The sequence below is a fragment of the Myxocyprinus asiaticus genome, chromosome 24 (assembly GCF_019703515.2).
Source record: "Myxocyprinus asiaticus isolate MX2 ecotype Aquarium Trade chromosome 24, UBuf_Myxa_2, whole genome shotgun sequence".
Taxonomy (NCBI): Eukaryota; Metazoa; Chordata; class Actinopteri; order Cypriniformes; family Catostomidae; genus Myxocyprinus; species Myxocyprinus asiaticus.
In genome coordinates, this window is record NC_059367.1 from 4,009,808 (window position 1) to 4,029,620 (window position 19,813).

Genomic DNA, 19,813 nt, shown 5'->3' on the forward strand with positions numbered 1-19,813 from the left:
AATGCTGTCAAGGCACTTTTTACACAAAAGATTCATTCTTAGTCTGAACAACGAAGCATTCCATAAACCTGAGTCATCCATACTGATCCCAAGAGTTCACAATCCTTTGAGGAAAGCAGCAGGTTTGATGTTAACAGTGCTTCATTGCTTTGATGCACTTGGATAACAACACACTGGACACCCCACAGATATCACTGAAGCTTGCCGATACTGACTCAAAAGAGTGCTCCAATAAACAACACATGAATCAAATTTAGGATTTCTCTAAATTAAGAGCAAATAAAGTGAGACAAATTATGATATTTACATTGGCCACTACCAGTCAAAATTCAAAACACTTTCTTTACAAAACTAATACAAAAATTTAAACAGATGGTCAGAATACATTGATGTTTTGTATTTATTTTTATATAGTTTTTTTGTAATTTATGAACTCATTTATTCATTTCTGTAAATATGTATTATACTTACATCTTATATTAATTCTATATGCTTACATCTATCTTTCATTATTTATTATTTTAATTATTATATATATATATATAAGGAATGTAGTGTTTGATTTGTTGTAGTAGTAATTTTATTTTATTTTTTATTGTTTGTGTTATTAATTTTGTTATTATTTTTTTCCTCTCTTCATGTGAGTGTACTTATTTTCTGTTAATAACTGCTATTGTGGATATATATATATTTTTATTATTATTATTATTATTATGAGATGGCAATAACCAATTGGGGAGGGGGAATATACATTTTCTATTTTCTTTGTTAAACATGCAAAAATGTTTATAAAAATTAATTTTAAATAAATCAAAATATGTATAAAAATAAAATGTATTTATTTACACATTTATTATTTCATTTTATTGTTTCTGTTTCTTCCTCATTCATTTATTTCTGTATTTTTATTTCTTAATTTATTTATTGCTGTATTCTTGCTTACTCGTTTATTTATTTATTCATCCTATATGATAATGAGGAGGTGTGGCTTCCACATTCAGGCATAGGTTTTGAGCCCAGATAATAAAAGTTGCATCATACTGTGGAAAGAATGGGTGTGTATTACCTGGGCAGTGAGATTTGCAGTTGCACATGACATGGAAAGATATGGGTGAAAAACTCAAATAAACTGCTTCAAATAATTGTTTGTCCACGGTTGCTTCAGTGGGAGAAAATTAAAATAATAAATACATGAAAGAAAAAAAAAATGAATACAGAAATAAATATTAATACTTTAATTTTAATTATTAAAATTTAAGTACGTTTTTTTTAAACCATGTATTATATATCATATAAATTATGTATTTATTTTATAATTGTTTTATTTAATTTTTTCCCTTCATTTATTTAATTTATTTTTTGCAGGTGTGGTCCTCTTTATGAAACTGTACTGCACCAGTATGATCACTAGGTGGCGACAAAACATTTTAGAAATTATAAGCGTGAGCTCGTTTCATGCCATTCGACCATAAGAGTTCAGAATTGGTGTAGCAAAGTATTAGTACACAATACAAAACCTACAATGCAAACATAAATTGGAACCAACATGAAAACCTGTTTTATGTCAGGTTACTGATCCTGAACTAGTTCACACATTTGAAATATGTGTAGTTCATTGATGAGAGCTACAAACCGGCAGACTCCAGCACGTGGTGAGAAATTACTACACTGGACTTTGTCCAGAGGTTTGTAAGTTCATGTCCTGGAACTTTGTCCTGATGTGACTGAAACCAAAAGCTGTTCCAGTGCAAAGCTGTTGCCACATGCAGCCTGACCCATTATACCTCACAAAAAGGGCAACTTTGAAAACTTACTGCAACTCCTTAAAGGTCCTATCCTATTACACTATATAAGACATTTGCTTTTTTTTTTTTTTTAAGCAAAATTGTATTTCATCATAGAGGATCTTGCAATACTTAACATTACCTGTTATTGCATAACAGATCATTAGTATAGACTATATATATATATATATATATATATATATATATATATATATATATATATATATATATATATAAACAGCTCTGGAAAAAATTAAGAGACCACTGCAAAATGATCAGTTTCTCTGGATTTACTATTTATAGTTATGTGTCTGAGTAAAATGAACATTTGTGTTTTATTCTATAAAGTACTGACAACATTTCTCCAAAATTCCCACAAAACAAATATTGTCATTTAGAGCATTTATTTGCAGAAAATAACAAAAACGTTTGTGCAAATGCAGTGTTTTCAGACCTCGAATAATGCAAAGAAAAGTTCATATTCATTTTTAAACAACACAATACTAATGTTTTAATATTTGGTGTAATAACAGTGATTTTCAGTCACAGCTTTCATGCGTCTTGGCATGCTCTTCACCAGTCTTTCACATTGCTGTTGGGTGACTTTATGCCACTCCAGGTGCAAAAATTCAAGCAGCTCAGCTTTGTTTGATGGCTTGTGGCCATCCATCTTCATCTTGATCACATTCCAGAGGTTTTCAATGGGGTTCAGGTCTGGAGATTGGGCTGGCCATGACAGGGTCTTGATCCGGTGCTCCTCCATCCACACCTTGATTGACCTCACTGTGTGGCATGGAGCATTGTCCTGCTGGAAGAACCAATCCTCAGAGTTGGGGAACATAGTCAGAGCAGAAGGAAGCAAGTTTTCTTCCAGGATAACCTTGTACGTGGCTTGATTAATGCGTCCTTCACAAAGACAAATGTGCCTGAATCCAGCCTTGCTGAAGCACCCCCAGATCACCGATCCTCCACCTGGTCATCTAATGGTTAGATGGAGACCTGAAGAGGCTCTCAAGCCACAGTGTCTCAGTGCACCCACTGTGAAATTTGGGGGAGGATTGGTGATGATCTGGGGGTGCTAATAATATATATATACAGTAACAATATGATAATATATATGAAATTCTAAGATGCATTAACCAATGATCTGTTATGCTTGATATAAATAATAATATTTGAGTGTGTGTGTGTGTGTGTATATATATATATATATATATATATATATATGATATAGGTACATTTGGTTAATGTCATTTAAAGTGCACATTTGAGTTCATGAGAAAACTTCTTGATATTGTTTACTTAAAAAATCATGATATTTGTAAAATATATATATATATATATATATATATATATATATATATATATATATATATATATATATATATATATATATAAGTTTTTAAACATATGTGTCAAGGTAAATATATATATATATATATATATATATATATATATATATATATATATATATATATATATATATATGCAAATGAATCATATGCATTTAAATGATCAACTTTAATATAATATGTACTGTATACATGAATACATATTTAATATATATTTAATTTAGAATAGTATCTGCATTTCAGGTAATATTTCTACATTTACATGAAGTTATCATAAGCATTGTACATTGTTTGTTAGTTACCTTTTTTAGTAATTAATAAAGGTATTATAAAAGTGTTACCAAAACGTATAATCATTAACCTAAACTAACCAAACAATCAAACTCTAAGGCCTGTGGATTTGACGTCACAGTCAACTTGTGCCCCTTTAAAGGTGTACGGGTTGCGTAACGACGTGTGACGTCAGAACAGTCGCAAGACTTAAGTCGCGTCGCGGCCTTCAGCAGTTCATGAACCGCAGCGACACGCGAACACACGCTACGATGGTGCTCAACGTGAGAAGAGAGAGTTCAATAGAAACCGCATCTACCTGGAAATTCTGAATCAACGGAGAACTGAATGAGACTGATCAGCGTTGGTGATTGATACGTGAACATTGTTGTTACGTTGTTTTAACATTGTAGTAGCATTGCAATATCTTCAGACGTCAACTACCCTAACAACCCCCTTCAGCCGAGTCCGGAGGTAATGTTGTCCGTTCTCTCGTACGGTAGACTGGTGGCCCGAGCGGTCATCGGCGGACTCTCTCAAACCGACAGTCGCGATTACAGCCTCGTGTCCGCCAGTTGCGGCTTCGGAAAGGATTTTCGTAGGGGGATCTTAAAGAAAGGGATGTGTTATGGAGACGATGCCTGCTTTATAGCCCGACACAGGTCTGCTGATGTGTTAGGTAAGTGATCTACTAACAGGCGAAGGCAATCGCGAATAATTAAAGGCTGTTAGTGTAACATCCGGTGGAAAGTTGCATGGAAATTCCTACAAGAACGGTTTTGTTTTGTATTGTATAGAATCGCCTGTGACGTCACAACCTCGCAAATGATTGGCCTGTAGGTGCACCAACAGAAGTCTTTACAATCATCACCCATGCGGATACATACACTACTATTACTACAGCGTCATATATACTGTATGTGCCATTAATTAACGGTATTATGTTTTATTAAGTTAAAAGCAGGTACTTTATCAGTCGGTTGGGGTGTTTTTTTAACATTGTGTAACGAGGACAGTGATGCTTCAAAAAATGTTCTGCGTGCGCAAGATTCAAAAGTTATTTTACATGCAGTGTGGGTAGGAGAAAGAAATATTCACATTCAAATAAAATGTATTCAAGGGCAAAATTGATTTTCGTTTGCTCAGAATTAATTTATCTTTGCAAGAAGATACATTGCTTTACAAAACTGAGTTCAAGAGCATGCAAAATAACTTTTTTGCGTTCAACATATAATCTTGCGCGTGCAGAAATTTTTTTGTGCGTTCAAAATATAGTCTTGCGCGTGCAGAAAATGTTTTGTGCGTTCAAAATATAATCTTGCACGTGCAGAACATTTTTTTGTGCGTTCAAAATATAAACTTGCGCGTGCAGAATTTTTTTTGTGCGTTCAAAATATAAAGTTGTGCGTGCAGAATTTTTTTTGTGCGTTCAAAATATAATCTTGAGCGTGCAGAATTTTTTTTGTGCGTTCAAAATATAATCTTGCACGTGCAGAAAATATTTTGTACGTTCAAAATATAATCTTGCGCGTGCAGAAATTTTTTTTGTACATTCAAAATATAAACTTGCGCGTGCAGAAATTTTTTTTGTGTGTTCAAAATATCATGTTGCGCGTGCAGAAATTTTTTTTGTGCGTTCAAAATATAATCTTGCACGTGCAGACATTTTTTTTGTGCGTTCAAAATATAATCTTGCTCATGCAGAAATTTTTTTGTGCGTTCAAAATATAATCTTGCGCATGCAGAATATTTTTGTGCGTTCAAAATATTATGTTGCGCGTGCAGAAAATTTTTTGTGCGTTCAAAATATTATGTTGCGCGTGCAGAACATTTTTTGTGCGTTCAAAATATAATCTTATGCGTGTAAAATAACTTTTTGTGCACTCAAAATATCATCTTGAGCATGCAAAATAACTTTTGTGTGCTCAAAATATAATTTTACACGTGCAAAATTGTGGCATGTATTTAACTCCATATCAAACAGACCGCTACTGAAGTGACGCGTCACATTTTTCCATTTTGACGTCAACGACGCATGTGGGATCAGAATCGCTACCCAGTAGTCAACAAAACAATTACTGACTATAAAATTAGTGGGAGAATGTTTTCACTGCAAGCTTCTAACATTTAGTGGTTGACATGAGTTGGAGAGTTCTCTTTATACAGGCGATACATGTTTACTTTTTGCTTTCTGAACTGACATGGAGTGTTATGGACACAAAGTGGGATAAGATGTTAAAAATAAATCATATATTTCATGTAAAGTTGATTTAAACTCTAAACTTTTAATTAGTGGCACCGGCTAATATTCATAATTACATTTAAAAGTAGATTATAGTGTAGGGGTGAGTAAAAATATCGATTTTCCGTTGCATCTCGATCTTCATTTGAATGATCTCGATATCCATTCTTAAATCCCAAGATCGATTTTTTTAGTCTATGCGAAGCCCTCTACAATGAGAGGAAATCACTTGCATTTGCCACCAAATTTCACGCTATGCGACTGAAATGTATATATTTGGCAACTGGCTGGTAGATGTTTAGATTTCACTCACCAGTGATTGTGTAGTATAGTGGTGAAGTATTCAGCAGCGAGATCCTCCTTTTACTTCATGTTGCGAGTAAAAGTTGTTCCTTGTGTGTCCAAAGACGAGATCCATGCGACCCATTTGTCATTGAATAATTTCTATTTTAATACCCTTTCTGTTCTTTACAGTCAGTGTTTGATTAAAAAAATAAATAAATAAACATTTAATTCTAATCATACATAGCATGGATGAGGTAAAGCCATTCAAGTGCTCATTTAGAGACGCTCATTTTCACTCTCACGGCAAAATCGTCAGGATTAGTACGACTTTTCTAAATTTGGCTAATTCGTATGATATCGTGCGACTGCACTCGTTTGAATTCCTACGACTTTCACTACAGCCAATGATGTCGCTGGACATCGTTTCCATTGAATACGTGACAATTACTTGTTTCTGTCGCACACAACAGCTTCCTATCATGTTTACACACTCTACTGATTGGTTAAGTTTAGATAAGGGGTTTGGGTATGGGCATAATATTAATAAGTATGTCCTTAACGCCTCATGCGCGGATCTCGTGCTTACATCCACATTAGAGATCCGGGAATTTGCACGTGATGAAGTCGTACGAGTTTATGCAAACAACATCATGCAAGACCATACGAAAAAGCCAACTCGTAAATGATGTACGAATTTTCATGAGATCGGGTTGGAAATGCTGGTTTTCTTAAAGAGACAGTACCGGTTTTTAACACGTGTTCAACAAATCAGTACAAATACCTGTTAAAAAGTACAAATTATGCAATTAAACAAAAATATGTAACATTAAATAATATATTCAATATAGTATTTTATTTGTTGATTTAATTCATGGATTTGTTATTTTTTTAAAAGCTAAAATGTAACCAAAATGATAAACGAATAAAATATAATTAGTAAAATTAATATTTTCGTAATGTACCTAGTTAGAAGGTCCCCTGTATAATAAACAGCATTAGCTGGGAGAGAATTTCTTTCATATGTAAACAAAAGGGCATTATAACTGAAATATTCCCACATGAATCGATAGCGAATTGAGAGTTTGTGAATCCGAATGGGGGAGATCTGTATCAATACCCAGCCCTAACATAGTGACAGTGGCTCAGTTATTATTGCTGATACATTTAGCATATGTACCATTGTTGAACGCTATTCCACAACCAATAGTATGAACTGTAATGTACATTAGAATTATAATGGTAAGGTTATTGTTAGGGTTTACTTAACTTAAGAAGTTTCTTGCAACCGGCTGCATAATATTACTTCTAATCTAAGAAATTCTGTTACGGTTATCAAGAATGCAGATTCGTTTTGACGTGACAGGAGACATCATCTAGTTGCAATTTGAGTGCTAACAAAATCTGAACATTTAAGACCACAGAACAGGGTTTCACTTTTTCCTTTATCTCTAGTTTTGATCATGTGTAACAATTCAGACCCTCAGAGAGCGCAAATGTTTTAGTTCATGCTTCTTGTGAGACTAATATAGATTTATATATTTTTTAAAGAAATACTTTGTTATTTGTCGTACTTAAAAGTTTACTTCTTAGATGTTTTGACTAGTCCTTGTACCTTTTTGGTCTACAATTTTACTTACAAATTCAACTGAAAAATTTTTACCAGGTCTAATAACATCTGTCCTTAGACCTGGTGGACCAGACCTACTTGCACAGCAATTCAATGCATCTTGTAGAAGTCAAATTAACCTGAGATATAAATCCTCTTGGACAGCTAAAACATATGGGCCGGGACGGTCTGTTGTCTTTGCATTTGTAGGAAGAAGCAGGTACTGAGGCTTCTATGCAACTTAACTTAAGTCAACAAATCTAACTTTAGAAATCCCAGTAGTGCTTTTAGAGGCAAGAGGATGCAGGTCGATACAAGAGACTTGCCTTGTATGGTCACAATCTAGTGTTCCTGCTCATTGTCTGTCACAAGGGAAGCTGGGGGGGCTATGTAGGAAAATTCCATGTCTATTAGGACTGATTTGGATAATGTCACAAGCTCGTTGGGGTGTAGGCCATATGCATTTGCTTTAGGGATGCACCAATATGGAATCTCGGGGCCGATATGATAACTGATAATTCACGGCTCATTGTAGCTGATAACCGATATTTAAAAAAAGTTTTTAATCTTTTAACCTGGAACTGCTACTTATTCATTAAAAGCTACTCATTTGAAACATGGGTGTCATTTAAAAGCTATGAATTTGGACTTGACAATCTGACCAACTCTTAACTGCTGCTATTTAATGTTTGTCAGATGTAACATGAACCAGAATTGTGCCTATATTACAAATGTATGCTGATTTTATTAAGATATAAATGGCAATACACTTAAATTGTATGTTGTCTATTTATATGACTGTTTATGATAATCGTGATGTATCACTAACAGAGAGAGAATAATGAACTTCAGCTGCAATAATGCATTAAACCAAAATGAGGCGATAAATTAACAGCATGTAACGACATTAAACAACAAAACACACAATGCAAATCCTAATCTCTGTACTGTGTGTGCAGCGGTGGTTTGAGTGTGTTATGTTTGTGCATGCATTGTGCACATGCGCGTTTCATATCACAGAACTTATGAAATGTAAACACAATAATCAAAATGGGAATAGGTAGCATACAGATTGAATAGTCATAATAACTAGGTATGTCTTAAACTATCGATATATTGATTATTATTTGGCACTTTATTTTATAGATACGTTTTTTTAAGGCATCGATATATATTTACATTAGCCGACATTTCAAGTAGAAGCCTAATTTGCATGCTTTTTAATTCACTTGGCCTTCTGTTTAATTTAGTCTGGCGTAATAGCGTTGGGAGACCACAAGAGGGTGATATAACATTTACTGATCCCAGCCGCGGGAGGGACAAGGCACGGTTCAAACTAAATTGTGGATTTTCGGGGGGAAGGGTTTAATTTTATTTAATTTGATTCCGCATTTTCTGTTATGTTTATTTAATTTGTTGAATTAAATAAATTTTTTTTGTTAATAATAAAAACAAGAATTAACAAAGTTACGTTGATGAGTTTGAAGGTTAGTGTTTGAAACTGGTGTATAGACTTGCCAAGATATTATAATTTTCACACTGGTGCAAATTATCACTTGTTGTGGGTTGTTGCGGGTTTATTGTTGGTGTTTTATCACCTTTCATCCCAGTACACAGTTTAGCTGCTTTGGCAGGGTAGTGACTTTGAGTGTGTGTGAATAAATTCAGTGTGTTCCCTCCTGCTGGGTGATATGCAAGAAATATGTTCACAATATTTTTATTTAAAAAAATCACGAAATCCGATTACATCATCAACCATCAAAACCGGTAACATCGTACACCGTGGCAAGCCTACTGGTGTAACTGCACAAACTAAACGATTAGAAATTATTACGCAATTTCTCTATATGTAGCCTTGAAGAGGTTTCGATTCAAGCTGTCAAACCACAAAAAGACATTCTGAAAATACATTGCGACCCCCTTTAATTTACCCTGCCGCTCACACTTTACCAAAATTGTGTTGAGAAATATGTTTGAAGAGATAAAGACAATTGTGCAAAGAGCAGCCCTATTTATATCTGTAAAAATGCGGGGACAATCTGGAAAATTGTCTGATTATCGATGCATGAAAATGGTAGATCCCAAGCCTAGTCATAACGTTAGAAAAGTCTCAACTTGTAAACTACAACAATCAGATTCGTTTTACTCACAAACTGTGTATTCAGCCATCTCGAGACACTGTGTGAATTATTTCAAAATCTAAGCACCGTGTTACGTTGTGTTTGTGCTTGTTTTAATCACAATGCTGTGCTGTAAGTAACAATGTGCTGTTTTCCATCGTAACGAAGTTCAATGGAAAGGAGGAGGCGAGAACCGGCTTGACAATATAAATAATAATTTAATAATAAACTTAAACAAAAAGACAAATTCACACATGCTGGGCAGCTGCCCGTAACTCTCTCTCTCCAGAACTGCCACCTCCGGTCGCCTTTATCCCTCTCGAGGGCTTGAGTAGCCTGATTAGGGGCCGGGTGTGCAGCATCACGACCCAGCCCCGCCCTCCTCCCTGCCACATTCCTCCCTCCTTTCCTTCAGGCCGTAGAGCCCGTCCCCTCCTTTCCGGGTGGGCGTGCCTTCCCGGCCCCGCCTGCCGGCAGGTCATCCCCACCTCTTCGGACCTGGGAGGGTGACAAGGGGAGGGAAAAAAACAACAACAAAAAAAAGAGAGGGAAAGGCCAACACGGAGCGACAGCGGGAGAGAGAGAGAAAAAAAAACGTACTCACCGGTTCTCTGACACGCCATCGTCCGGTCATCGACCGCTCCACCCTCTGGCGGACAACAGCCGCTCCTCACCGGGCGGACCGGAGTGAGTCCTCCGACCCCTGGCGGGCAGAACGCCCCACCACGTTTCGGCGGCCGGTAGGGAACTCCTCCGCGCCTGGCAGCGGCTCCACCACTCCAGGCGGCCGGCAGCGAGCCCCTCCTCCCCTTGCGGACGGCGGCCATTCCTCCATGTCCAGGCGGTCGGCAGCAACTCCTCCGTCTCCCGGCAGATGGCCGCGGCTGCTCCTTTGTGTGGATGGCAGTGATGAGGGATCAATGACAGCGCATCCCTCCTCCTTCCCGGGTTTCGGCACCAATGTAACGAGGTAAAAGGGAAAGGAGGAGGCGAGAACCAGCTTGACTATATAAATAATAATTTAATAATAAACTTAAACAAAAAGACAAACACATGCCGGGCAGCTGCCACTAACTCTCTCTCTCTGGAACTGCCGCCTCCGGTCGCCTTTATCCCTCTCGAGGGCTTGATTAGCCTGATTAGGGGCCGGGTGTGCAGCATCACGACCCGGCCCCGCCCTCCTCCCTGCCACATACATATTTTGTTTATGTATCATGAATATGTAAAAATGATTGCCCCCAAGTAGCATGCATTCCTGTCTTTATCATGAAACAAACAGATAATGGGAAATTACATGTCGTTACTTACAGCAGATAATTCCGATTGAAACCAGCCCCAAAACAACGTAACAAGGTGTAGAGATGTTGAAATAATCCTCACAGAGCTACACACTAGCCTGGCTCTCACTGCAAATAAACCGTAACAAATTATCTGCACAAATATCAGGAGTAATTTCATTATCGGGGCAAAAATAATATTTAGATTTTCCCAGTTATGGGCCAATAATACTGTATATCAGCTGCCGATATATCGTGCATCCCTATTTATTACTCACAGAAACTTGTAAAAACTACTTTGCTAGTCTTTGCTAGAACTCGATTAGAATGTAGTAAATTCAGTCAGTCTATTGGAATTGGCCTTCTCATCATGTATGTTTCTTCAACAACTATAGGTGTGGCTGATGGAGTGGGTGGTTGGCGTGACTATGGAGTCGACCCTTCTCAGTTCTCTGGAACCCTCATGAGGACGTGTGAACGATTGGTCAAAGAAGGACGATTTGTTCCTAGCCACCCTGTGGGAATCCTCACCACCAGTTACTATGAGCTACTTCAGAACAAAGTACCACTGTTAGGTAAGCACATTCAGTGCCAGTTTATGGATTAAGTCAAGAAGTAAATTTGTTAACATCAGCAAAAGAAAAGGCGGTTGTATTACCCCTTTTAAACCTTAAAAAAAAAAAAATATTGATATACTTTCAAATCAATGCTATCAATAGATTAGATTATTATAGTCTGCCTTCAAGGCTGCAGAAATTGTGGTATAGAGAGCAAATGAGAATATTGCAGCAATAGAGTTCAAAAGTGACTGCACACTACCATAAAGCATTGCAAGTAACATAATGTAAAGAGTAAATCTATCTACACTGTCAATCAACTTTGCACGTTTTCACCTGCGAAAACTGTTTATATAAGTTACAATGTTTTGTAATACACTTCTTTTTTTTGTTTGTGGATTTTTCCCCTTTTTCTCCCAATTTGGAATGCCCAATTCCCAATGCTCTTTTAAGTCCTTGTAGTCGCGTAGTGATTCGCCTCAGTCCGGGTGGTGGAGGACGAATCCCAGTTGCCTCCGCGTCTGAGATCGTCAACCGGCGCATCTTATCACGTGGCTTGTTGAGCGTGTTGCTACGGAGACATAGCACGTGTGGAGGTTTCACGTCATCCACTGCGGCAGCCACGCTCAACTCACCACGCGCCCCACTGAGAACGAACCACATTATAGCGATCACGAGGAGGTTACCCCATGTGACTCTACCCTCCCTAGCAACCGGGCCAATTTGGTTCCTTAGGAGACCTGGCTGGAGTCACTCAGCACGCCCTGGGATTTGAACTAGGGAACTCCAGGGGTGGTAGCCAGCGTATTTACCACTGAGCTACCCAGGCCCCCCTGTAATACACTTCTTATTATATTTTATGTTTTCAAATATTTCTTTGTTTTTAATGAACTGATGATGTAATTATCAATTAGTTTAGTTTAAGGCTTGGAACTTTTTATTGAAGCCATTTTTTGAAATGCTGAATGGCAAGAACCATCTTGTAGCTTGTGTACTATTATGCTCCGCCTTGATCTAAATTAGGCACACATTAGATTTGGAGTCTGTTCCAACTCTCCGCAGACTGTGTTGTAACTAACGTTTCAGGCTAACATTTCTGCCAAAGGTGTTTCTGAGCAACAGTATCTTGCTTTCTTCTGCATGCACCAACATGTGGGAGAGTACACACTGTTAAGCCGTAAAATTGTGGAATGGATATTATGTTCCAGGACATTCTGTGTCATTCAAGAGTAGAGTTTTTATTTTTCCTGAATTGGGAGGGAAATGTTTTTTGGGAAGGGCTCTGGCTCGCTTTTCCCAGGATGAGATCAAAGCTGTAACTGAAATGTGATGGACAGAAATGAGTCATTGTACAGAATCTGAACTCAAAAACACGCTAATGAGTCACGGACAAAAGTGCACTAGGCCACAAGTTTGGATTTTGTACAAATTCTGCACAGATACAAAGCTAAACGACAGTTTTAGTGTTGTAGAATTGTTTAAAGGAATGTTCTGGGTTCAGTACAAGTTAAGCTCTAATGAACACATCCGTGACATGTTATCATTTATTACAGGGAGTAATTTCGCTTTGTCCCTCAGTTTTTAAAAACAAGCAAAAAGTTGGGGGCCTAGGTAGCTCAGCGAGTACTGACGCTGACTACCACCCCTGGAGTCACGAGTTCGAATCCAGGGTGTGCTGAGTGACTCCAGCCAGGTCTCCTAAGCAACCAAATTGGCACGGTTGCTAGGGAGGGTAAAGTCACATGGGGTAACCTCCTCGTGGTCACGATTAGGGGTTCTCGCTCTCAATGGGATGCGTGGTAAGTTGTGTGTGGATTGCGGAGGGTTGCATGAGCCTCCACATGCTGTGAGTCTCCGCAGTGTCATGCACAGCGAGCCACGTGATAAGATGCGCGGATTGACGGTCTCAGAAGCAGAGCCAACTGAGACTTGTCCTCCGCCACCCGGATTGAGGTAACCGTGCCACCACGAGGACCTACTAAGTAGTGGGAATTGGGTATTCCAAATTGGGAGAAAAGGGGATAAAATAAAATAAAAAAATAAAAAACAAGCAAAAAAACATGTTTACATTAATGGACTTAAAATGAAAAGTCGATGAGGCGAGGTCTTGTACCTGGATGTTAAAATACACACTTTTCGAAATCTAGCCATAAGACCTAAACATTATATAAGTGAGACCGGTGTCATAGAATTGCTAAATGTTTCCATGCAAAATTATATCCAATGCAACACCTGTCATTACCAAGTAAAGCTGGTAAACCCAGTAACTTGCACATGATATGTGCAAAGATACCAGAAAAAAACGGTTTACAAATTGACTGTTGGTAACGCATAACCATAAGTTCATCGGTTTAGAAAAGTAGTTCCAGCACTAAAAGGATGATTAGACAAATTGACAGATCAAATAATGCATTTTTGTACAGAAAAATGAATATAAGCTATTTAACAAAAATATGAGCTGCGTTTTTCTGCTTTTAAACCATCTTGGATGCCTTGCCCTATTGACTACCATTGTAAGTTTATTTCTCCATTTTGAAGGTGAAAATCTAATAGAATGTCTTTGACGTGACTGATTAAGTGTCTTGTCTTCAGGAAGCAGCACAGCGTGTATTGTGGTACTAGACCGGCAGAGTCATCAGCTACACACAGCAAACCTGGGAGACTCTGGCTTTCTGGTAGTTAGAGGAGGAGAGGTTGTTCACAGGTCTGACGAACAACAGCACTACTTCAACACCCCTTTCCAGCTCTCAATCGCCCCTCCAGAAGCAGAGGGCTCTGTTCTCAGTGACAGGTACAATTGTCTGTTGCGTTATTTGATTTTTCTTTTCACTTTGTGATTATGCAATGCTGTCGTGTCCCTACCTAGATGTGAGTGAGACATAATCCTCTCGATGGGAATACAAGAGCATGATTAGTCCTCACACTGAGAGCCTTCTAATTAAATCGACTGGATTATCAGTCCCTGATGGGGAGAAATTAGTCATTTGACTCGTGTGTGAAGACAGCAGTATCTACTCCAAAGTTTAGTATACTAAACAATCTCTGTTCTTCAATTCTGAGTGCTGCGTTGGTGAATTTCAGCAAAGTGGAAAAGTACACAAAATTACAAAGATTGTGTAAATTCATCAAAGCCCTACTTTTGTAAAACACCACCAACAATACATTTCAAGTAAATTACTGTCATACACTGCATGCTGCAATGTATGCTCAAGCTAACAACACATAAACAATTATAATCTTTCATGTCTCTATTGGACACAACCTATTAAACATTCACAGTGCTGTGTTAAAAACAGGTCGATCCTCCTTTGGCAACAATAACCTCAACCAAGCATTTCCGGTAGCTGTGGATTAGACCTGCACAACATTCATAAGGAATTGTGGACCATTCCTCCTTACAGAACTAATTCAGCTCAGCCATATTCTTAGGATGTCTGGTGTGAACGGCTCTCTTGAGGTCATTCCACAGCATCTCTATTGGGTTAAGATCTGGGCTCTGACTGGGTCACTCCAAACGTTTTTTGAAGCCATTCTGTAGTGGATTTACTTCAATGTTTAGGGTCATTGTCCTGCTGCATCTCCCAACTTCTACTGAGCTTCAGGTGGCGCCACCCTGACATTATCCCTTTATCACTGTTGGGATGATGTTTTCATGTTGGTATATGGTGCCATTTTACAGCATATGTAGTGCTGCATGTTTTCCCCAAAGAATTTAACTTTACTTTCATCAGTCCACAAAACATTTTCCCAGTAGCGTTGTGGAGTGTCTAGGTGGTCTTTGGCAAACTTCAGGCATGCAGCAATGTTTTTGTTGGAAAGCAGCTGCTTCCTTCATGGTGTCCTGCGATGGACACCATGGCTGTTTAATGTTTTCCATATAGTAGACTCATGAACGGAGATGTTAACCAGTTCAAATGATTCCTTCAAGTCTTTAGCTGTCATTTTGGGGTTCATTGAGCATTTTGCGGTGTGCCCTTTGAGTCATCTTGGCTGGACAGCCACTTTTAGGGAGAGTAGCCACAGTACTAAATGGTCTCCATTTATAACAGTTTGTGTAACTGTTCACAGATGAAAATCTAAGCTCTTCGAGATAACTTTGTAACCCTTTCCAGCTTTGTGGAAATCAACAGTTCTTGATCGTATGTCTTTTTTGTGAGGCATAGTCCACGTCAGCAGATGCTCCTTGTGAATAGCAAACTCAAAAATATTCGAGTGCTTTTTATAAGTCAAAGTAGCTGTAACCCACACCTGCAATCTCGTTTCATTAATTGGATGCCAAGTTTGCCAACTCCTGGCTCAATTTAGCTTTTGTTGACGTCATTAGCCTAGGGATTCACATACTTTTTCCAACCTACACTGTGAATGTTTGAATGATGTATTCAGTATGTACAAGAACAAACAATACATTTGTGTTATAGTTAAAACAGATTGTGTTTGTTCATTATTGTATCTTAGATGAAGATCAGATTTTAAGACAAATTTATACATAAATGCAGGTAATTCCAAAACTTTTCTTGCCACTGTAAAACTGAGTCTTATGTGGCTTTTTGCTTTATTTTGATTTTCATGACTTGAAAAGTTAAGCTTTAGTGATGTTTAAATGCACCAGTTTAAGTTGTGCCTCTTTCCTGGAATGGTCGTAGGCATGTTCTGCGTCTTGTCTGTTGTAATTTTGCCAAACACGTGGCATGGCTGCCAAGCAAGTGAAAACAACCTTAGCATGGCCTCTGTAAACCTTGACATTGTTAGTTTTCTCTTTAAAGGTGAGCTAGTGGAATAAGTACCTGGAGGCCAGATATTCTGTAATTTGAGGGTGAAGGATCTTTAATATGCTTCCACTTTAATACTGCTTCCACTTCTTAACTTCTCTGAATTTTCATTCAAGTATCATGTTTATACCAAATGACCTGGGGCCGGCTAGGCTGGCAATGAGGGAAGGAATGACGGCCAGTGTATTCGTAGTGTCAGTGGGCATAGCATCTGCTGCAGACTTCCTGGAACAAAACATGATGCTTCAAAGCTGATCCATATGTTTCCTCTACTTTAAGCTGTAATTAGGTTCAAGCTATATAAGCTTCTAGATTGAAACTGCTTCAATTGCTCTCAACTTATACTCCTAAATATGGTCAGCAAACAGCAATGCTTATATAAGAGCTCCAAACTGATTTAAACTTGGAAAGCGTAGAATGTGCTGTTATATAAACGGTTCTGATGGATCATTGTGTTCCTGAAATGGCCTAAAGATATGGCTTCATTCTCAGTAAGACTTGGAAGTTGAATGTTTAGGTTTTGTCAGATGTCAAACGTGAAACCCGGAATATTGCACTTTTACTGTTGAAGGTTAACTTGGATTTGAAGTGATTGTTTTGTTTGATAATAGAGCTATTTGGAGCCGTTCCGACCAAACATTATTCAACAATAAGTCACATTGGTCTTTCTTTCCCCACAGCCCTGAAGCTGCCGATAGTTCGTCCTTCGATGTCCAGTTGGGTGACATCATACTCACGGCTACAGATGGTCTCTTTGACAACATGCCAGACTACATGATCTTACAAGAACTTAAAAAGCTCAAGGTACGAGAATTTCTATAAACAGCACTTCCAGAGTTCGGTTTTCTCTTTTCCAGCATCTCTAATGTGAATTGTGTTCCGTTCCTAGAATGCCAACTATGAAAGCATCCAACAAACAGCCAAGAGTATTGCCGAACAGGCCCACGTTCTAGCATACGACCCCAATTATATGTCCCCTTTTGCACAGTTCGCCTGCGATAATGGCTTGAATGTCAGAGGTAAGTCGTACTAATGCGAGATACATACTTATTTTAAAAGTTGACTAAAAAGGTAATTAAATATAGCTGTTGCTTTTCCTGATTAACTTCTCTTTACAATTTTATGAGAGATCTGTTCATGCCAGCGGTCATCAATGCGTTTCTACTCCCCTAACTGGCACATATTGAACGGCAGAGGGTTGTAAATATCCTGTGAATTTGTAGTTTCGACATTCGCCTGACAACATTCCCTTTTGTTTTCTTTTCAAAGGAGGAAAGCCAGATGACATCACCGTTCTGCTGTCAATTGTAGCGGAGTACACAGACTAATGCTTACAAGGGCTGCAAAATGCGTCTCTTGTCGTCTTTTTCTCAGTCACTGGACTGGCGGCTGTTTCCTGCTGGCAGGATTGAGGTCTGCATGAGTTTTCTGTCTCTGGTAGAGACTTGGACCCCACATCTATTCCTTGGGCTCTTTGGTCTTACAGTACTAGACCGCACTATTGATGTTGTCTCCTCATGTAAATGGACTCATGAAAAAGTAAAAGTCCACCTTAAACATCTTGATATGGACTGCTTCTTTTTTCATTCCTTGGTGGCTAAAGTTTAATGGCACAACTTTGGTTGTGCTTCACAAGGGCTGCAACAAGTTTTTGTTTGAACGCTACTCCAGTACGTCTGTAAGAATCGAACGTCCTCCTGTCGTCCAGAAATAATTGAGGTGGTGCTATGTATGTGGTTGAGAAAAACCGACATGAAGCCAGAAAATGAGAGGAAAGCAAACCAGAAAGGAATACAAATCTGATTATGGATAAGCATCCCAAAAAAGGACTTTTTCGCATCAGGAAGAGTCATTAAGATGGCAGCGTCTTGCCAATTTTAGAACACTTTGCTCTGGGGAGTCTGAGTGTATAACTTTACAAAAGGCCAAGGGAGATGCCCTCAAGTTACATTTCTCTTGTGATGGCACATTTTGCCCGTTTACTTTCCATTTAAAAAGACATCTGATCTGCTGGATAGCTGAGATCTGAGGTTATTAGGCACACGTAACTTCAACAGACTCTCTACTAGCTAATGGACAGTTTGTGTTTTGGGTAGCATGTTGAAAACGTCACGTAACTGTGCAGTACGAGATCGATTAGAGTGTTTAGCAGCAACTAAATATTATCAAAGTTAATGATAAACCATAGAGATGCCTTCCTGTAAGATACTGATGAACTGATGAAAGAAGCTTTTGGAGCTTGAGGAGAACAATTATTCATTACCGAATAAAGGGTCGATGGCATAAAATAGAAGTGCACAAAATGCACAACAAAATAGATTTTGAGGTCCAGGGCGCATTATTTTTGCTTGGGGAGACATGTAAAAAAAAAAATCCCTTCTTATTTATTAAAAAACTCCCCATTTGAGTTTTTTAACGTAAGTACAGCAATGCAAGAGATTGTGGGATGTGTTGAGAGCCTTGCGTAAAACCACTTTTAAAAGTTTCACATGATTGTGTTGTGTGTGTGTGTATGTGTGTGTGTTTATCTGTGTGTGTGGGGCGAGGCGGGGCGGGGCGGGGCGGGGGGGGGGGGATGGGGGTTTACAAGGACATTTTTTTAGATTACAAACTGGTAATTACAAGGGTATTATGCTATAAATGTGGTTTGTGAGGACATTTCTAGTGTCCCCTTAATTCAAATCACTTAAAAAATATACTAAACAATGTTTATTTTTTGAAAATGTAAAAATTCAGAAAGTTTTTTGTGAGGGTTAGGTTTAGGGGTAGGGTTAGGGTTAGGGGATAGAATCTATAGTTCTTACAGTATAAAAATCATTATGTCTATGGAGAGTCCTCATAAGGATAGTCACACCAACGTGTGTGTGTGTGTGTACATGTTTATACTACATTGTGGGGACCAAATGTCCTCACAAGGATAGTAAAACCTGAGATCACCTACCTTGTGGGGCCAGCCAGCGGCCCCCACGAGGGAAATGGCTTATAAATCACACTAAACTATGTTTTTTTTGAAAATGTAAAAATGCAAAACGGTTTCTGTGAGGGTTAGGTTTAGGGTTAGGGTTAGGGTTTAGGGGATAGAAATTATTGTTAGATCTGTATAAAATCCATAAAATGATTGGGAAGTCTATGGAGAGTCCCCACAATTATATAAAAACGTGTGTGTGTGTGTGTGTGTGTGTGTGCGCGTGAGAGAGAGAGGAATATCAATGAGGTGTAGATATTTAGAAAACTGGCTGTATATTTATGTATGACATTATGCGTTTGAAAAAGTGTAAGCTATTACACATCAGATGTATATGACAGCATATTTAAAGATTGTGTGGATTCTGTTAAAAACAAGTTTTTTTGTAAACTTTAATTTTAAATATCCCTCAAGGTGTGTACACACAAGGCTAATATAATGCTAGCATCTGTGAATGCTTTCAGTTGGTATATGATGATCACCTGATCTAATAAAGTTATATTTTTATAACTTCTGTATGTAGCTTTTTCACTAATTTAGTCAAATTAATGTTCCTCAGGTGAAAATCAGAGTTTTTATGTTTTTG

The 19,813-nt window shown here is 38.1% G+C and overlaps 1 protein-coding gene across 1 annotated transcript; it reads left to right on the forward strand.

Annotated features, from left to right (window-relative positions):
• The first annotated feature begins 3,556 nt into the window (after positions 1 to 3,556).
• Positions 3,557 to 18,823, forward strand: LOC127415004 (protein phosphatase PTC7 homolog). The gene is made up of 6 exons (XM_051653442.1): positions 3,557 to 4,085; positions 11,332 to 11,511; positions 14,086 to 14,284; positions 16,943 to 17,066; positions 17,152 to 17,281; positions 17,532 to 18,823. The coding sequence occupies exons 1-6, from the start codon at positions 3,884 to 3,886 to the stop codon at positions 17,588 to 17,590; spliced, it is 894 nt and encodes a 297-aa protein (XP_051509402.1). The 5' UTR covers positions 3,557 to 3,883; the 3' UTR covers positions 17,591 to 18,823.
• Positions 18,824 to 19,813: the final 990 nt, after the last annotated feature.

Coding starts and splice junctions, on each gene's coding strand:
- LOC127415004 (XM_051653442.1), top strand. CDS start 3,884: ATGTTGTCCGTTCTCTCGTACGGTAGACTGGTGGCCCGAGCGGTCATC. Junction 4,086..11,331: donor CAGGTCTGCTGATGTGTTAG/GTAAGTGATCTA, acceptor CAACAACTATAG/GTGTGGCTGATGGAGTGGGT. Junction 17,282..17,531: donor TAATGGCTTGAATGTCAGAG/GTAAGTCGTACT, acceptor TTCTTTTCAAAG/GAGGAAAGCCAGATGACATC.